Consider the following 20,762-nt stretch of genomic DNA (forward strand, 5'->3'; position numbering starts at 1 on the left):
AGTAGTACTGTGAGTGAATTTTTGCATATGCACACTTTTGTGTCGTCATCAGTTTTATTTTCTTGAGCATATTCCCAGGAGTGAGACTACTGGGACACATGGAAACTCCATGTTCAACATTTTGAGGAACTTCAGAGTTTTCTAAACTGGTTGCACCATTTTGCATTTCTACCAGCAATGTATAAGGATTGCAACTGTACACATCCTCACCCATACTTGCTTATTGTTTTGTTTTTAATATTAGCCATCCTAATAAATGTGAACTGGTATCTTATTATGGATTTGACTTGCATTTCTTAAGGACTAATGATTCAAACTTCACCTTTTTATGTGCTTGTTGGCCATTTTTATATTTTCTTTGGAGAAATGTTTATTTAAATTTTTGCCCATTTTAAAATTGGATAGTCATTTTATTGTTGATTTGCAATAATTCTTTATTTTGAATACAAGTTCTTATAAGATACCTAAATTACAAATATTTCTGTAATGTTTTTCTTTTTTCTTTTTTTTTTTTTTTTTTGTGGTGATGCTAGGGTTTGACCTCAGGACCTCACACTTGCTAGGCAGGCGCTCTACCACATCCACTCTGCCAGCCCTCTTTTCACTTTCTTGATAGTGTCTTTGATACCCAAAAGTTTTCTAATTTGTTTGTTCTTGTTGTCTTATTGATTATGCTTTCGTTGTCACATCTAAATAGGCCTACCCCCAAGGTCTCATCTAAGTTTTTTTCTAAGAGTTTAATATTTTCAGATCTTTTGTTCATGTCTATTTTGAGTTAGCTTTGTATTAGTGGGAGGTAAAAGTTCAACTTCAGTCTTTTCATGTAGATATCAAACTGTCCCAGCACTGTTTGCTGAAAAAACTATTCTTCCCTCATTGAATTATTTTGAGAACCTTGTTGAAATTCAATTAATCATGACTATGAATGTTTATTTCTGGGCTTTTAATTCTATCCCAGGATACATGTTTGTTTTTATGCCAGTAAAACTGGTTTACTATTGTGTTGTGTTACTGAGTTTTGAAACTGGGAAGTGTGAGCCTTCTTGTCAGTGAACACAGAATGTCTTTCCTTTGTTTAGATGTTCCCTCATCAACTTCAGCAATGTTTTGTAGTTTTTAGAGTAAAAGTTTTGCACCTTGGATTACATTTGTTCCAAAGTCTCTTGATTATATTGTGGGAAGAATTCTTGATTTTATTTTGGATTGTTCATTACTAGTGTATAGAAATACAACTGATTTTTATATTGATCTTTTATCCTGAAAACTTGCTGAATTTGTTAATTAGTTCTGGTATCTTTTAGTGGATTTTTTAGGATTTTCTATATACAAGATCATATTATCTGCAAATAAAAATAGTTTTACTTCTTCCTTTCTGACTGTATGCATTTTATTTAAACTTTCTCACCTAATTGGTCTGGCTATTACCTTCAGTATAGCAGACATCTTTGTCTTGCTCTGAATCTTAAGGCAAATACAGTCTTTCTCCAATAAGTAGTAACTCTAGGGTTTTAGTATTCACATTAAAGAAGTTCTCTTCTTTTCCTAGTTTATCTCATTTTTTAAAATCATGAAAGAGTTTTGGATATTGTTGAATGTTTTTTATGCATCTGCTGAGGTGACCATGTATATTCTGCTCTATATTCTAGTAATATGTTTGATTGACTTTTTGGTTGATTGATTTTTGCATGTTAATCTAATCTTGCATTCCTGGCATATACTGGTGGTAATGGTATATAATATTTTATGGTTGAGTTGTCTGTTTCTCCCTTAATTCTGTCTATTTCTCCACGTATTTTAAGTCTCTGTTGTTAGTTACATATTCATTTATACCTGCTATAAAAATATAATGGATTAACCTTCTTATCGTTGTTTAGCATCTTTTGAATGCCTGAGAAATGAATCAACAGATAACAGATTCAACAGATAACCTACAGGAGTCTGCATCTGTTGAGCAAGATTTTTCAGGAATTTTATTGAAATTGCAATCTGACCAACTGAGGGAGTACAAGAAAAAGGCATGTCTCTAAACGGATGTTGGTCTCTATATCAGTTCTGACACTTTGCACTGCAAAACAAATAAGTATTTCAATTCAAATTAGATTAAATACTAAAGATGATATATCAGTACCTAACTGGAAAGTCAACGTGGTTTTTTTTTTTTCAATGTTCCTTATCTGAACCACAGAGCATAGAAAGTGATTTGAGTGAATGTTTTCTCTGTTCTCCGAAGGATAGTACCATTCTACATGCCTAAGAGAAAAGTTAATTTGTTATATACAGTATTATGTCTTAGGACCATTAGGGTTTAATTCTCGTGTGGACTTTGGTTGAGAAAGGCTAGTTGCAAGATAGTATGAATTTCAGATTCGGTTTGATCACGAACCCTATTTCATTTGTGTGAGTGTGTATGTGTGTGTGTGTGTGTATGTGTGTGTGTGTGTGATTTTTTTGTTCTGGTCTTTACCATTTGTAGTTTATTTTCAGACTGCTTACCTCTTGATTGATAGATATGTACAAAACCAGCCAGAGGAAGGCAATAGCTTTTCCCCTAACAACCATTAAACAAATGTCCTGAATTCTACCATGCTGGGCATTATGAAGTCATATGTCCTCCCTAATCAATCTATAGCAAATAGAGTTTAGACCAATCTTAGGGTACCCCTGAAGCTAGCAGTGATGTTAACCCCACCCAATACTAAGTTATACAAAGTGAAAGGTGAAAATGATGCATTCTTTTCTAGATTTAAGGTCAAAAATTTTAGAAGCTAGTACTTAGTTACGTAACTGTGACAAATCCTAGGAGTTATTTTAGCAGTATTCTACTTCAATGATAAATAGAAAGTAAACAGATCTCATGCTATGCAGAAGCAGGATTATTCCCTGCATATTAGACCCAACAAAGTTAATTGTTTTAATAATCAGATGACATAACTACAAATATATCTTCTGCCACTTTCTGGGAATCCCCTTGTTTCACCAAGCATTTCACATAGATGAACACAGAGGCAGCTTCATGAGATGGAAAGCAACCCAAAGCTGTCCATAGCAGTGTCCCCTGCTGTATCTAAAAGGATCTGACACTCCAGATTCCCTCTCCCCCACTCAGTTAAAGGATAACTGGGCCACTGTGGAGCAGGAAGTCTTTATGGATTCTAGTGCAAATTCTTATGTCCAGATGAACTTTATCCCGGGGGTAACAAATATGGGGACATTTTGAGAACTGCTATATATATATATATATATATATATATATATATATATATATATATATACCTATATCTAGATATAGGTATATATATCTTCAAAAATGTTGGAGAACATTTTTGTGTTAGGAAAGTGTTAGATTTTTCAAAAGGGTAAATCATATAAGATAATACCTTGTACTAGGAAAATTTAAGAGCTCATTTTTAAACAAATGGTGGTTGAACATAGAAATAAACATATCACCAAGAGTCAAAAAGCAGTGACAGGTCAAATTACCTACATTATAATTTGTTACATGTGTGGAATGCCATATTTGCAATTCACCATGTCTGGTGCCTGGGAAGTTTACCACACTGGCCTTTAGAAAAGGGTGGAGAAACACTGGCTTTTTATTGGATTGTTTGGGTGAATTGGCAGCTGACTGGCCCAATGCAATACCCTAAGTGCCTACCTGAAAGGATATCACTTTTACAGTATCACAGGATGATCTCGAGATTCATTCTTTCTATACATTTTCTATGAATAACTTGTATAGACACACCAACAATAATTGTAATCAAGTCAATGGGATCTCATGCCCCATGAATAAAAACAGAACATTAACTTCATAACTAATTGACATAACTGTTGTGGCCAAATGACATCTAGAATGTTTGTCCTATTCTGAGCTGAACATTTTTAAAGTGGCTTAGAAAAACCACAGCAGGGAACACAAGTATGGACAGATTTTTCTGGAAAATGTCCTATAAAGCAGAGTGAAGAATAGAGAAATATAATTTCTCTAATGTAAACTTGGGAAAAAAAAAGAAGATTTGGGAGGGAAAGCCTGAAAGATATCTTCAGGTATCAGGAGAAGGTAGGATTTTATTTCTTGTTTACAGGTGAGCAAACAGTTGATGTTAAGTAGAGGCAGTGTTTAGCTCTATGTAAATGAAATATCTAATGAACAGGTCAAACTAGCTGGAAAGAAGTTCCATTCCCCAGGGATGCTTGGTGGATGTGCTAGAATTCTGTCGAGCTGACCCAGATGACCTGAGGGACACTCTTAGGTGCTATGGTTTATAAACCTAAATGACAATATTTAAAATTATATCATAATTACTTTTAAGCCATACATTTGTAAACTTGGCAAGAACATTGTTTCTAGTCAAGTTGTTCACATATTAGTAGCTACTTTCTGAAAAGCAGAGCCTAAGGCCAGTCTGAGCCCGTGGGGTGTGGTGTATGTTGGGAAAACAGTACTTTCCTAAGCTTTTCTCTTAGATGAATGCTTCCTGTATCTGGCTAGTCATAACGAAAGCCACCAGGAAACCACGTTGCTGACTCCTAAGGATCAAGCATCTTTTTGAAAATGCTTTCATACCACTGTTTAATAATGCCCTAAATAATTTTTCTGGGGAATGATAGATACCATGTTCTGGGATCCATCTTTTTAAAAATCAGAATCTTGCCTGTTTCTCATACAGCTGCTATAAATAAGGGGAGTTGTTTTATTCTTACTATATGTATGCATATGTATAAATGTGTATATTTTATACATATGCATTTGTGTATATATCTATGTAGTTCAATAATTGCCTACTTAATGAATGGACAGTGATGGAATAACATTAAAGGAATTGATGCCAGGAAGAGGTTATAAAAATAAGCCTTCTACCACAATATGAGGTAGAGAAATGCATGAGAAGCTCAAAATAACTTTCCAATTTTATTGGAATTTACTTGACTCCTCATTTTCCAAAATGGAAATAAAGAAAAGGGAGACTACTGAACTCACCTCTTACTAAGGCTATTTTAAATGATAGAAATGATTTTTTAAAAAAACTATATAAAGGATCCTAACATCATCACTTCTTACCAGCAGAGTTCAAAAGAGTTAATTATTAGAGCTTATCCAGTGTTTTACATTGGGAGTTTATTTATATGTGTTTCAGTAAAGTGTAGTCTACATTCAGCTTATAAGAAGTAACTCTTACTTTCAAAATTAGTAGTTCAGTAAAATTAAACAGAAGAGAGAGTAAGCTTTTGCTTCATCTTATTTCTCTTTTTTTCTCCTTTAATTTAATAGCTTCATGGTACATGTGTCAGCTTCCTGTTGCTGCTATAACAAATTACCACCAATTTACTGACTGAGGACAACACACGTTGACTCTTAACAGCTCTGGAAGTCAGAGGTCTGAAATGAACCTCAGAAAACTAAAATCAAGATGTCAGCAAGGCTGATTCCTTCTGAAGGCTTCAGATGCAAACTCATTGCTTGTCTTTTCCAGCTTCTAGAAGTCCAGTATTTCTTCCCTTATGACCAAATCACTTCTATCTTTGTTTTTTTGCCGAATCATCTACTCCTTTCTCTGACGTTCTTCTTTCCTCTCGTGATTACATCAGGCCTACTTGGGTAATCCAGGATATTCTTCTTGTCTCAAGATCCTTATCTCAATCATATGTGCAAAGTTCTTTAAACCATGTAAGGTAATATATTCATAGCTTCTAGGGATTAGGATACGGACTTCTTCTCAGCTAACACATATTTAAAAACTAATATCCTAAATCATTTTTTTGTAGTTAAATAGGTACATACCACCAGTCAACCAATCAGTCATCTCTTGTTAGTATTTATTTATCTCTCACTTACTTACTTTCACTGTTTATCACCTAAATACCTACCTACTTCAGAGAAGGTATGAATTTAAGATATAGCCAGGTCATCTCCAGCACTAAACCTGTATTGATTCATAATGTCAAATCAAATTCATAATTGATTCATAATGTCAAATCAAATTCACAATTCATAAAGTCAAATCAAATCAGATTGAAAGAGGAAAGTTGAGCTGAACCTGGACTCTGGCATTTGCTTAAGGGGGGCATTCTGGCTATCTCCACAATGATACATCCTTCCAGAGTGACAGGGTAAAACCATGGCCAAGTGACATGCAAGTCATAGCTGTATAGAGTTACTCAGAATCATAGACAGGATTTAGAGAGATCTTTTTGGGGATTTTGTTTGTTTGTTTGTTTTTACTATTTAAAGACTATTATTGAATTTTTATTGTAAGAAAATGTTAGGTTTCCACACAGTTGTAAGAAATAGCTTCCATATACATTTTACCCAGTTTTTCCCAATAGCACATCTTGAAAAACTATAGTGCAATATTACAGCCAGGATACTGATGGTGATACAGATGAGATAAAGGATAGCTTTCTCACCACAGAATCCCTCGTTTCTCTTTTGTAGCCACATCTACTTTCCTCCCACATTCTTAACCCCTGACAAACACTAACTACTCTTCTTCTTTCTATAATTTTGTAATGCAGTATGTTACTTTTTGGTATTGACTTTACTCGGACAACATAATGCTATGGAGTCATCCAGACTGCTTACATGTATTAATTATTAGCTTATTATTATTTCTGAGAAGGGTTCTGTCATATGGATGTGCTAGTTTGAACATTAATCTGTTGAAAGGCATCTAGATTGTTTTCATTTGGGGACTATTACAAATAGAGCTCATGTGAATTTTCTTATACAGCTTTCTGTATGAACATAAGTTGTCATTTCTCTGGGATGAATATTCAGGAGTGCAGTTCTTGTGTTTCATAACAGTTGCAGTTTAGTATTTTAAAAAATTATCAAACTATTTTCCAGAATAGTGGCACCATTTTGAATTCCCACAAGCACTGCATAAGTGATCTGGTTTCTCTATATTCTTAACAGTACTTGGTATTTAAAAATGGATCAAGCATCTCTCATTAATAGTCCTTAATAGTTTCTTTTCAGGCAGGACCAGCATTCCAATTATCCTTGTCAGGCAGGGGGCACAGTGGTGTGGAAGAATTAAAAAGTAAGTAGAGATACTCATAATTTGGTTGCAATGCCTTTCTGAAATAAATGTAACGCACTTGTAACATGTTGAGAGATACATGCGAAATGCTTGCATACAACTGGATTTTGTGATTCTATAGGTTTGGTATTAAACTAGAAGCCCTTCCCAGGGCACCTAACTCACATGGCAATCTTGTATTCCTTTGAAGGAAAGCTCCCCTGTTTCAGCTTTTTCTTCCATATTCAGAGTCTCTTGTTTTCTTTTTCCTTAAAAAGAGATGCTTTATGAGCAAGGCTTAAAAGCATGTCATGTTAAAAAAATTCTATTCTTTCTACATTTTTCTAGTCCAATGCGGGGTGGTGGGGGGTGGCTGTCGGAGCCTCAGTGTTCCTGGAGGAAAGACATAAAGGACATTTTGTAGCAAAGTTTTTGCTAACTTGTTAGTAGCTCATCTTGCCTCAGTGAGCCCATGTGAGGTGACAACCTGCAACAGGACATGAGCCAGAATGAGCAATAGCTTCCCAGGGGGCTGAAAGGCAGAGGTCATTCCATCCCAGCTCCCAGGGAGTAGCAAGACCTCCCTCCCCGTGTCGTAAGTCAGCTGAACTCTCAGCCACCCCTGTCTGTGCAAGTGTGCAGCTCTCTGGAGGAACACTTACTGGCCACAGTGGAACATCCTTCTCCCATGCTGTCATCCACCCCAATTCTTCTGCTGGGAAATCTATGAAAAGTCAAGGATAGGTCCAGTGAAAAGAAAATCAAAACAAAACATTCATTGCTTCATCCTTCCCCCAAGTCACTCTCCCCATAGCTACATCTGAGGGCTCATACACAGGGGACAAAAGACTCTGGAGAAGTTTCACTGGCCTGCTCATGGTTTCCGTCGTCTCCATGTGTGGTAGAGGAATTAGTGGGTGGTATTCTCTTTTAGAATAATATGTTTTATGTTCCCATTGGACCTTGGGTTCAAAAGTACAGTTAAATGTGTAGAGGAGCATTTGCCTCAAGGTAAAATCAAAGTTGTTGGCTGCCTGGACCTTAGGGTAGGGTTTGGGCTGACTGAGCTCATGCTTCATTGGATTCCTTTCTCCAGACAGCCAGGACCCAGCAAAACTGGACAGCAGAAACAGGGTGCTAGCCAATTCCATCTTTCCCATGAAAACGTTAATGGCATCCCACTAAACTTACTTTAACATCAGTTAGAGACAAAGAATTTTCACACAGGGCTGAAAAGCACTCCCTGTTCTTCTTGGAGGAAGTAGAAAGTCCTAGTGCCTGAGGAAATGTGAGGCTTGAACCCATTCCCAAAGAACTATGGAATCAAGACTATTCTAGTATCCATCTGGTTCCAGCCCCTCTACAAAACAAATGTAGCTGAGAGTTTTAGCAGAAGAGCAGTGTTGATTTCAACATAAACTATATGAAGTGATAGCCAGAGACATTTTGAAAAGAATGATTAAAAACTGGGAATGTGTTTGATATAAATTATCTCATTCAGTTATCATGACAATTTATAAGGAGGGTACTATTACAAAGCCCAGTTCACATATGTGGAAACTGAGGAGTGGTGTGGCTAAATAATTTTCTCATAGTGACACAGGCAGTAGGATGAAGTTCTAGGAATTGAAAATGGTTTGGCTCTGGATCTCTCACTCTTAACCACTCAGCAATACCACCAAGAAATCTACTATGAATCGTTCTTTGGTCTTGTAAGAGAGGCAGTAACAGACTGGGGTGGAGGTGAAGAACTGAGACAGAGACAACCCTCCTACGAGTCAAAACTTTTGCTCAGTCTTCAAGGATGGAAAGGAATTAAAAGGGGAAGAAGCATCAGAGGTAGTGTATGGAAGATTAACCCAGAAATGGGGATGGCAGACTGGCTTAAGTGGTACAGTGCCTGCTTAGCAAGCGTGAGGCCCTGAGTTCAAACCCCAAAACCGAAAAAAAAAAAAAAGTACAACCCAGAAATGGCAATAGGATGTGCAAATACTCAAGGTAAGGAAGGATATGGGAAGGCTGGGAAAGCAACAGTGCAGTTTGCCTGGAGCCTTGGATTTGGATTGCAGTGAGGAAGGGTGGAGGGGCAGAAGTCTGGATGAGAAAGTTTTCTGAACCATGCCAAAGAGAATGTACTTTTGCAGATTAAGGGAAGCCAATAGTGGCCTTTAAGCAAAGAAGAGACAGGATTTACATTTTAGAAAGACCAGCTTTGTTTGCATATGGCACCACTGGCAGAAAATTAGAGTCCTGGGTATGGCAACAGAGTAAAATGTGTAATGGCGATACTAGCTAAGAGATAACACTTTAATCCAGTAAAAAATGTTGAGGGTATAGGCTAAGAATGGTGATGGGATTAGAGAGGAGGGAGTTGACTTGCAAGACACTAAGTGTGAAAGCTGGATGGAGGAGGGGACAGGCTGGGAAGGAAAAGGAGAAAGATAAGGAGAGGAATTTGGAACATATTGAGTTTGATGTAACTACAGGGTATCCAAATAAATATTCCAACAGGAGGCTGGTTAAATGAGTCTGGGGCTCAAGAGAGACACTTAGGCTAGGGAAATAGATTTTTGAATCCTTCAGTGGTATTTGAGGCTATGGGGCTGTGCCAATTTTTATCTCTTGCTCCAAATTCACTCTGTGATCACTTTCTGATGTTGGAGCTGGGACTTGCAAACCACATTTCCACTTTGCCAGTTGACTCCTTATTAGGCTTAGTCAAAAGAGAGGCTGAATGGCAGGAGGAGGGAAAAGGTTGCAAGTCTGCCCCAGCCTCACTTAACTCAAACATTGCAGCTGTTGGGTCTAGTGTTAGAAAACCACTAGGGGAACTGCCTACTTAGGGACCCAGTGGGGCAGTGAGCACTTCTGCCCATTCCCCTAAGGTCTGGGACCTGCCCCAGGTGTCCTTTTCACTAAGTTCTAGTTTTAATAATTCCAGACTCTTCCCTTGTCCAGTCAGCTCTAGGGGTGGGGTTGCTTCCTGCAGAAACTACTTCTCATTATCTTAGAGTTCTCTTTCCACCTTCTCAATTACTTAGTTAACAATTCCTTATGTTACATTCTCCCAGTTAAAAAAAAAAAAAACTGGAGTGTTTCTATTTCCTGACTAGACCGTGACTGTTACAGGATGAAATAGGGGCACTGAAGGAGAGTGTAGAAAATTTTGCAAAGACCTCTGGGAGCCAGCAACATTTAAGGGCTGTCGATGGAAGACAAGGTTAGAGTTCTGGCAGGAAATCCAGAAAAATCCATGTTAATAAGGGAAAGAATCAATAGAGCATGAGAGATAGAATGTTCAGACAAGAGAAATAATAATTAGTGGAGCAAAATTCTTGAGGAAGGTGGTGGGAATAGCCCTGTCCCCTGGAATGGAAGGAAAGGAATGAAGGTGAGTGAAGAGTGGCTACCATCCATATGACTGGGTATGGTTTTTGTCTGTGAGAGCATAGGAGGCCTTGGTTTGGCATTAGAAACTCAGGCAGTGGGATTAATCTAGAGAAGGAGTTTATTGAGTGCTCAAAAGATGTAAGCATTTTAAGAGCAGAATTAACATAGAAGAGAATGGGACTAGGTTGGTCAAAGAATGAAGAGTCACCCATGATTTGGGTTGTGGTGATATCCACAACCACACAACACTATGTGTGCTTATAAGGTTTACCACTAAAGTCACACCTGGAAAATTTTCAAATGTGCTCTGGCCAGAAAGAAGAAAACCCTTCTCCCTCCACAGAGATTGGACCCCAGTTGGATTGGATTCTTCTTAATAAAACCATCCTAGCTTATCCTTAGGTCTACCCTAATTTATAAATTATTCTTTTCAAAAGCTTATTAAATCTGTATATCTTAATTTCTTATTTATTATAGATAAGGAACTTTGATATTTGAGAGCCAGTGTGATAAACAGCTTAAAAAACTTCAGAGCTCCTCAAATGTGAAGAATCAGAGATATTGTTATGATGATGTAGGTCTACTTTGAATTATGTTTTTATTGCTTTCAACTTTCTTAGGACTGAAATCAAGTCTGGTAAGCACCTTAACTTAGGCAAATAATAATGACAATAAAATGTTATGCCATGGCAAAATATACTAAGTGCCCAAGCTTCTGTACCTTTCCAACAATTTTCTTGTAAATGCATTTGTACGGGGTGGTTCCCCTTCAGGCAGAACATAATTTTAAAGACTGGTATTCACTACAGCCTTATAAATTACTGTTTTCCCTTATGTTGGCAAGCAGTGATTTATTTTAGCAAAATTGCAGACCTCAGTAGGCATGTTTAGCTGTGTCTATACTTCCCTGGGGCAGATGAGACTTTTCAGTATATTGTCTAGGGAGGCATGAAAGCTATTAAACTTGTAAATTAATTTATATATGAATTCTTAGCATACTCTAATTCATATTTTTTGAACAAAATAGCTGATATATTTGCATTATCCGCAAGCAACTAAATATGCAATTTTTACTAGTTTCTACATTTCTACAATAGAGTTTCATTGTTGCTAAATACTTTTAAAAATATTTTTATTAGGGGGATGCATTGTGACATTTACATATGTGTTTACAATATATCTTAGATTCGCCCCCTCCATCATTCTCCTTCATCCTTCCTCCTCTCTAATTGCTAAATACTTTTAAATTTGTTGCTTTCACTTTTTCAATGTGGATTATGAAAAGGCATTTATATAATAAATCATAAATTACTACTTCAAAGATATTAATAGAGATTCACCTTGTCCTTGACATGAAATTTATTTTAGCCTTTCTTCCAGCACAGATTTCTCTAAGAAGGGCCTACAAAAAAGCAATTAAGCTGAAATGGGTGTAGGTTGTTTTAGTTCAATCAGAGAGGCATTTGGTAATAAAATATATGCAGAAAACTCATGGAATGGTGAATTTAGCATACATGGTAAAGTGCTAAATGGTTTAATTGGGGAAACTATCTGATGCCAGGAATTGCAGCTTCTCCATCCCTGGAGTCAGACTCTGCAGCAGGGATTTTGGTGGTAAACTTTCATGAGAATCTTCACAAATCCAACAGAAAGAAGTTATGTAGGAGAAACAACTCTGCAGCCAGACAAATAATAAGCTCAGCTTCTAATTCAGTCACTTAACTAACTTTTGACCTCATTCAATCTATCTTTTCAAATTCACAGTTTCCTTGTTTGAAATTTGGAAGAAAATAATTACCTCTCAAGTACTTTGTGAGGAAACCATTGGTATTACAGGTGTTAAGTGTTGGTACCTGGGAAATTTGGTGCATCAGGACATTCTTCCTCAAACTGTAGGTTCTGGCCTCCCAAGTGACCATCTGGGGAGACATCAAATCACCTTTTGCAAAAAATTAAAAGGCAAGTGCCACAAACAGGCAGTGCTCCTTTGGCTATTTAGAAACTTTCAAATGCAGAATTACTTTTATTTCAAAGACCTATTGCAAAATATGTGATTGGAGGCAAATGAGCTTGTTCCCAAAATTGCTTCCATCAAATCAGAGGACAGTAGATGGCACCATTGCTTCCTGTACCAATGTCTTGCCAGAGAAGCCCCAAAGGACCAAACTTAATTTGGAAAAATGGCTGAAAATGCAGACTCAGAAAGCAGTTGGAATAATCGAGAAAGTTGGAGTGATCAACATAGTTATTTGAAGCGTAAGGGAGCAAATGTTCTTGTCTAAAAGAGCTTGGCTTTGAATCCTTTGTCATCACATCCTATCCAAGGTCTAGGAGAGTGCTTATTTCATTTGACTGCTTATCAGAACTCTCGAAAACTCACAGTGGTACTGTTGGTTCAGGAAAGGGCTCCCTGTGGCCTTCTCTACAGCAGCTGTTCATTCCTCTGATCTTGTCAATTTGAGTCTCAGCAGTACTTGACAGATTGTGACTGATTTTCCTATTGGGAATGTTGTTAGACATGCAGGACTGTTCTCATTGATTTCTTAGTTATTGTCTCTCTTCTTTGTAGCCATCTCAAGTCTCCTGTGAAGATTTTTGTCACCCCATAGCTCTTGGAAGGTGATTCTACAATCTTTAGCCTAAACCTTTCTTCCATGCTGTATTCCTCATTTCTAACTATCTGCTAGACGTCTTTCACACAGGGGTCTCACAGATACCTCAAACTCCTCAGAGTCTACATGTTGGGTTGTCTTTCATCTTAAGTCACTCTTCCTTATTAATGGCATTGCTACTCTCTCAGTTACACAGGCTCAGAAGCTTTGACTTCTCTTTTGCCTCCAATATTTAAGCAGTTGCTATACAGTCTGTATGGTCTACCTTTATAAATTCTTTTGATTTGACACCTTATTTTAATTTCTACTTTCTGCCTTATCTCCCCTGCACATTATCTCTCTGTAAGAAAGTACTTCAATGACTTTCTAAATATTAACTTAATTCCATCTCATCTTGCATATTCCTGCCCAAGCCCAGCTCTAATGAGGTTGCAATTCCTTATTGCACGTGGATCTGAGTTTCAACTTCTCATCCCACATCAAGGTTATCTGATCATGGGTCCAACCTCCTTGCTCCCTTGTGTCTAATGATATTATAACAAAACTACTTGAAACAAACTTTTTACTGAGCACTTACTAGGTTTTAGACACTGTGATGAACATTTAAAATATATTATCTGTTAATACTCAGAAAATGTGATGGTGTTGTTTTGCCTGTTTTAGAAATGAGGAAGCTGTCTTAGAAAATTCAGGTAAATTGCAAAGTATTATGGTTAGTAAATAACATCGAGGAAATTTAAGTCTGAGCTCCTGAAATAGGTCCTTGGCTTTCTTGCTTTTCTGTCTTTATTCATGAATTTTCTTTCATGTGCAATTCTGTTATAGTCTATCTGCATAATTTTCATATCAAAATATTACTTATCTGCCAAGACACATGTCAAATGCTACGTGGGTTCTCTCCTGATGTCCCCAAATAGTGGTGCTTTGTCCTTCACCACAGTCTAGTGAATGGCCACACTCTAATACACGCTTGGCACTGGTGATGAGTAAGCTTTTCAGTCTCATCTTTACCACTGGGCTGTGGGCTTTGTAAAGAGTCATCATATCTTAGTTATATGCTACCCCCTGCCCTAACCTCAAACCTGGCTCATTTTTGGTGCTCTTTGTTGAAATAAATTGCCCCACAAACAAAGATGCAACATCAGTGTTGGCAAAACAATGGCATGGACTCTCTGCCTTATCGTTCCTAAACATCATGGTGTCCTATCCTGCTATTAAACAATTAAGTAAGACACAAAAGAATAGAGGGTGTCTTACTAAACCTCAATTCTTGATGTTAAATAACTTGTGTGGTTTGTACATCTGAATAACATAGAGGCTTCCTTAGGTTATGAGTGGACAACTCATAATCAACTGAGGATTCTTCCAAAACAACTACCCAGGTCTTGTTTTGTGCAAAAGAGTTAGGGCAGTGATGTTGGCAACAAAATGAACACTTTTCTAAGTCCATGAGGGAACATTAACCAATACCTTGCTTACCAATTACAAAGTCTGGGGGTATCCTTGTCCAACATTGAAAAACCAACATTATAGAGCCCAGAAATTCGACCCCTTCTGAAATATATACATGTCCACACAAGAATTTGTGCAGCATTATTTATAATTGTCAAGTAGTGGATAAACAAATTAACTGATGATGGATAAACAAAAGTGACATAACCATACAATGGAGTATTATTTGGTAATAAAAAGGAGTGAAATACTGATACATACAGCATCATGGATCAACTGTGAAAACATTGTGCTAAGTGAAAGAAGCTGTTCCAAAAGGCCACATGTTATATAATTTCATTTACATGAAATACCCAGAAGAGGCAAATCTAAGGAAATGGAAAGTAGATCAATGGTTGTCTAGGGCTTGAGGGGATGAGGGATGGAGAAAATGGAGAATGACTGCCAATGGATATGTTTTTTTTAATGATAAAAATGTCTTAAAATTGACTGTGATGATACTTGCACAATTTTGTGAACATACTAAAAGCCATTGAGTTATACACTGTAAAGAATTCACTACATGGTCTGTGAATTATAGCTCAATAAAGTTATTATTATTATTATTTGGGGGCAGTACTTCAGTTTGAACTCAGGACCTCACACTTGCTAGGCAGGTATTCTACCACTTGAGTCACAAGGTTGTTTTTTAAAAGCAGCCAAAATGAGATCAAGGATTATTATGGGATGAGAAAGTAGACTAGTTAACGGGCACACAAGATGTTAAAAATTCTGCTGGAAAGAGGAAATTCAGCATTTGACTAGGCACCTACCAACCTTTCTTCTTCTTAAAACAGGTTAGAAGGAAGCAGAAGAGATGAGTAGAAAAAAGTCACTCTCACTTTGCCTGGGGAGTTTTACTTTATCAAAGTTTAAACTTTGGTTAGATCAGTCAGGAAATGCTTCCCCCAAAATATTTCTTTACTCTTCTATATCTTGAAAAGGCAAAAATGAACATTTTATCATTTGGCTAATGGGAAAGTTTTATTTTTAGCTTTGATATTAATTTTAAAAGGTACTTAACACAAGTGAGCATTTTTCCCCAGCTACATATGTGTGTTTTAATATAAACAATTTTAAACTTATCTAACAGTGATTAACAACTGGGCTGTACATTGAAGCTATAAAAAAGCAGCTGTGGTGTTAATGACTGCTCCGTACTGCCTGCCAGCTGGGACCTGACAGAATGCTGGACCACAGAAACTCTGTAAGTGAATAACATGAGAAACAGTCTATAAATAGGAAGAAAATCAGTTATTCGCCAAAACACACAGATTCTGGGGTGACCACACAGAAAGAAGTAGGAGCACCCTCAGGATTTCTGACAGGCAGAATGAACCCGGGACATGAAGACAGCAATAAAGATATCATGTTCTCCTGAGCAGATGTGAACAACTAGCTTAAACCTCATCTCTCCATTTGGTTTCTTTCCAGCTTTCCAGAGGGAAAAGCTGGGCCTGGGAAAGTGGGATGTGAGTGGGGACGCTGGCCCTTGTTCTGGGCCAACACACAGAAATGGGACTGGCGGTTCTGGCTTGTAGGGACCATCTGCTTGCTTCAGACATGTTGTCTCTGGAAACTAGAAGAACCACCCCCCCACCCCGGGCAATGTGCACCAAGCAGGGGAATTTTGTCCTGCCTCACCATCCGTTTCTGAGAATGGTGCGTGAGGCAGTTTGAGTTTCTCCCCCACTGAAGTTCTCATGGTTTCCATACTCCGTGATACATCTGTATTTTGGCACATAGTACTCCTTTTAGTCAGAATTTCCCTCTTCTTTGTCTGGTAACTTCCTACTCATCCTTTCAAACTGAACCTTTTCTGTGATGCCTTCCCAGCTCCCCTCAGCAAATTAGTCATTCCCACTTTGGAATGACTATCTCCATCAGAGTCCTAAAATTGTGGGTCATTCTTCCTCCCCAGAAAGTGAGTACCTCAACTACAGGGATTTACATCTGATACTTTAAAATCTCCCTAGCTTAGCATGTCTGGTGTATAGTAAGTACTTAATAAATGTTTGTCGAATTCCACTAGATTGAGATCTTCATATGTGGCCTGAGAATATGAAGTTGAATCAACCAGCTGCTTGGCCCAGAAACAACAAGAATGTGTGTGTGTGTGTGTGTGTGTGTGTACACAGGGTAATCATCAAATCATACTATAATGCATTTATTAGCTTACTGGGGTGCCACAACAAAGTACCACAGACTGGACAGCCTGAACAACAGAAATTCATTGAACTTGATCTTCAGACCTAAGTGATGTTGACAGAGCCCCTTTAAGCACACAGCTAGATGGTAATTGGAACTGGCAAATGTGGAGCTTGAATGCTAACACAGACTTTCACTCTTCTCAGCACTGCACTTGATGGAGAGACCTGGCCTTGGGGAACCTCTCACAGGATGCCAAAGGACCGTGGTCTCTGGCTTCGCATAGAGCAGTCTGTATTTCCTGGGCAGCTTTTGTACCATAGATAAGAAAGCTGTATGCTTGGCTATAGTTGCATTCTAGTTAGCACCACACAGTAGTAAATGAGGTTGGAACTCATGCGTGAGGTAGTCAATTAAAGTGTGCGTACCCTCCTCACAAACTAGTCTCATGAACAGCTAAAGACATTCATCCCTGGGCTGAACTGAAAGTGAGAGTGGTTATAGCACATCGTTCAAGGAGTTCACTTCAGAATAGAAAAAAAAAAAATCATCCGTGTTGGGAATAGATTATTCCTGGAAAGAGCAGTCCTGGAGTAATTCCTCATGATAAACTAAGTTTAAGTTTACAAGGTTGGCACTCCAGAGAAGTTCTTCCCTCTAGTTTCATACTTCTCCTGTGAGGTCCTTAGCCACCCATGTTGGACTCTCTTGGGATTCTTCATCAAAATATAAGTTCTAAACCCTACCTATGCCAATGACTCAATCTCTGGGTGGACCTCTGAACTCTTGTATTCTGTAGTTCTTACTCACACCAACCTGTGTGACCCACTGACTTAGTAACTGTCTGGAAGTGTAGGAGAGGCACCTCCAGTTCCGCTGGACTGTGGCCTCATGATCTATTCAGCCTTCCCACGGGTGTGGCTCACAGAAGTTACCTAAAGGCAAGACAGCCATCAAGCCCAGTGTGTAAGTGGTAGGTTCCCTCCACTTAGCTCCTGATTCACCCTCCGAGGATCTTCCCACAACTCCATTTTATCTCTCTTCCCTATTCCTTTGTTCTTTGAAGTCATAGCTTGGATCATTTCTCATTATTTTTTTTTAAGTGACTAAAAGTTTTTTAATCCTGATATTGCTCAATGTTGATGATGGCGTGGTTAGAAAGAGAACTCTCACACCCAGCTGCTGGGGTGTAAATCAGTATGATCCTTTCCAGAGGGTTTTTTGGCCATCTGTAGTGAGATAACTATGAATTCTATTTCCAGAAAAGAACCCAAGGGAAAAAAATGAGAGATTCTGTCCATGATTTATATTCAAGAATATTCACCAGAGCCTTGCTTCTAATAGTGGTGATAATGTTCAACAGATAGGCACGTTGTCAAATTCACAAAATTTAAATATTATAGTCATTTAAAATTCTGTGGTCACAAAATACCTGATAAGGATAGAAAATATACTCAGTTTTAAAATCAGGGTGAAAATCTCTATATATGCCAATTAAAAACAATCTCTATCTGAAGAGAAGCACACCTAAATTGCTTAAAAATTATGATTAGGGTAGAGGTTTTCATAAGGGGAGAAAAGGATAAGAACAGTGAAGACGACATCACCAAATCTTTAGAAAAGTCACATTAATTCTTGGCCTTCATCTTCTGTTAAGCTGAACTCAGCCAGCTTGACTAGAAATTTGGATTTGGAGTGCAGGGCCACCGCTCTCAGACCTGTGTGTAAAGAAACCACCTGGGGAACTGGTTAAAATGCAGAATCCTTAGCTTCACTTCTAGAAAGGTCTATTTAAGAGCCAGGGCTTAGTAACCTTCATTTTAATAAACCCCTGGAGCAATTTCACTGCAGATCACCTGAGGGTGGCAGTATCTGGGATAAGTACAGTCAAGAGAGCCCCAGGGGAGACCTGGGCAAGAAAAGGGCTCTTTGACACAAGGTGAGGGACAGAGAGGTAATAAATTTTAAAATCTTTCTTTCAATACACACCCTTAGTAGGACAATTAGAACAGTTCTGTGTGAAAACATTTTGTAGGCTGAATTTGAATTCATGACTATTATCTGAAACATGATTTCCAATGGAATTTATGTTCCACATTTTAAACAACTAATTCCCATCTGAACTTTTGGAATTCAATTTGTTCCTATCCATAAGTCTTCCCATTCAGTTTTCACATGACCTGCTCATTTTTGAGAAGAGAGGACAGATGTCTTGTATTTTAATTTGCAGAATAAATTAGCATGAAAATCAAAATTAAAGGCTCTAAGAACTGGGCTGGATGATCACAACTTGAGCTACACTTGCACTGGATTAGTGATATTTCAGTTTTTTCTTTACTAGCAAAGCCCTTGTGCTTAACTAGAAATGGAGACCTGATAACTCACCTGTCTGGCTTCTTAGCCCCATTAAAAACTATAGGTTAGCCAGGTGCAGGTGACTCACGTTTGTAATCCTAGCTACCCAGGAGGCAGAGATCAGGAGGATTGTGGTTTGAGGTCAGCCTGGGCCAAATAGTTCAAGAGACCCTATCTCAAAAATACCCAACATAGAAAAGGGCAGAGTGCCTCAAGTAGGAGAGCACCTGTGTAGCAAGTGTGAGGCCCAGAGTTCAAACCCCTGTACCACCAAAACCTCCTGATTAGACATTTGCATCAGTTTGACTTTTTGGTTTCCAGAACTTCTGGGAAAGTTGAAGAACAAAACTGAAGAAAGGAAATCAGAATCTGGGAGCTCCTGAATTCTGGGTAGCAGGAACTAATGGGGAATCTTTTCACGGATTGCCCTCAGGACAATTTGGTTTTCTTTAGCTCTGATGGCCTTGCCTGGGTTCCATATCTCTATTTGATCTTGGTTTCTGATTAACAGAAACCAAGGAAGAGGATATAAGGAAACCAAAATAATATGTGTCCATTACAGTGTTTTTTGAGGTCCTTTCCAACCCTGAGATGTGCAAACCAGAATGGTGCCTTGGTGCCAGAGAACTAGCTGTAAGCTCAGTTCTCATTTGCGGTTTATTATTTTACAATGGAACTGCAGCGCCAACATGGAAGACAAAATAATGAGGGAAATAATGGTGGTGTCTTTCTTAGTATTTGTTAGGTGCCCAGAGGTTTTGGTAAGATACTGGTTGAATTCTGTGTGACCTTCATTCAATTTCTTACTTCTTCTGAGCCTCAGTTTTCTCATCTGTAAAATATAAGCAAAAAATTTCATTTTTTAAAAAAATGGATTGCTGCAAGGGGAATGCTTATTACTGTGCCTGCCCTTAATAAATGACAGTTACTGTTATTCTAAAAGGAAATTTCCAAATGTTAAAACATGGAAATTAATATGGTCATATTTTAATAAATTAATTTCCATAAATTGTTTAAAGCTTGAAGACATGGACAATAGACAGATATTTTTGGATTCTCAACAACCAAGCCCAAGTGACTAACAAAACGAGTGGTGGCTGTGTATTGAAGCTACAGATTTGTGCTCCCCAAATCCAAGATGTGTCACAGAGATCATGTTCACGTTCATAGCCAGTGTTCATTTTTGATAACAACTGGAGCAGTGTCAGAGAAAGGGCATTACAATTGCTCACTCTGAAGATTTTTCTGAAAAGGCTTCCTCTCTGGTGGCTTCGACATCATGGCATAAAATACCATATTTCTGTACAATTTTGATTATATCCTGTCTATTGTCTTTCTTTTAACAAACTGGGGCGGTTGCTATGACTTTCTGGTACATCATTTGTGATGACTAAAGTCCAAATGAGTTTCAGGCCAACAATGTATACTGGGAATTATGAAAGCCATGCTTCCGGAAGCAACTCACTAAATAAGGATTTTAAAACAAAGAGTGACTGAAGCCTGGGGAGAGAATTCCACTCACTCAGTTCATCAGGAGCACTTTATTAGGAATGGGAAATGGGGGAAAGAAACTGTTTCTAATTCAGATTTACAAATTATCCTGGTGTGACCAGAGTTATATCTGAGGGGGAGATTCCTGCCCTTCTGCTGACAGAACACACTTCCTTCCTCTTGAGATTGTGAGTTGGAAAGTTTATCCTTCCCTACCAGAAACAAATGCTAGCTTTCAAAAACTCAGAGCCAA

The 20,762-nt window shown here is 38.0% G+C and overlaps 1 protein-coding gene across 2 annotated transcripts in view; it reads left to right on the top strand.

The window, feature by feature from the left end:
* The window catches only part of L3hypdh (trans-L-3-hydroxyproline dehydratase), a 151,128-nt gene that overhangs the window by 34,604 nt on the left and 95,762 nt on the right, over window positions 1-20,762 (top strand). Inside the window, exon 5 of one of the 2 annotated variants that reach the window (XM_074067882.1) lies at window positions 15,609-18,023. The exons of the other annotated variant lie outside the window; for it this stretch is intronic. Coding sequence (XP_073923983.1) covers window positions 15,609-15,611 — 3 coding nt within the window. The 3' untranslated portion in view covers window positions 15,612-18,023. Of the gene's footprint in view, window positions 1-15,608; window positions 18,024-20,762 lie in introns of those variants that run through there. 2 annotated transcript variants of the gene reach the window in all.

This window comes from Castor canadensis, chromosome 3 (assembly GCF_047511655.1).
Source record: "Castor canadensis chromosome 3, mCasCan1.hap1v2, whole genome shotgun sequence".
Taxonomy (NCBI): Eukaryota; Metazoa; Chordata; class Mammalia; order Rodentia; family Castoridae; genus Castor; species Castor canadensis.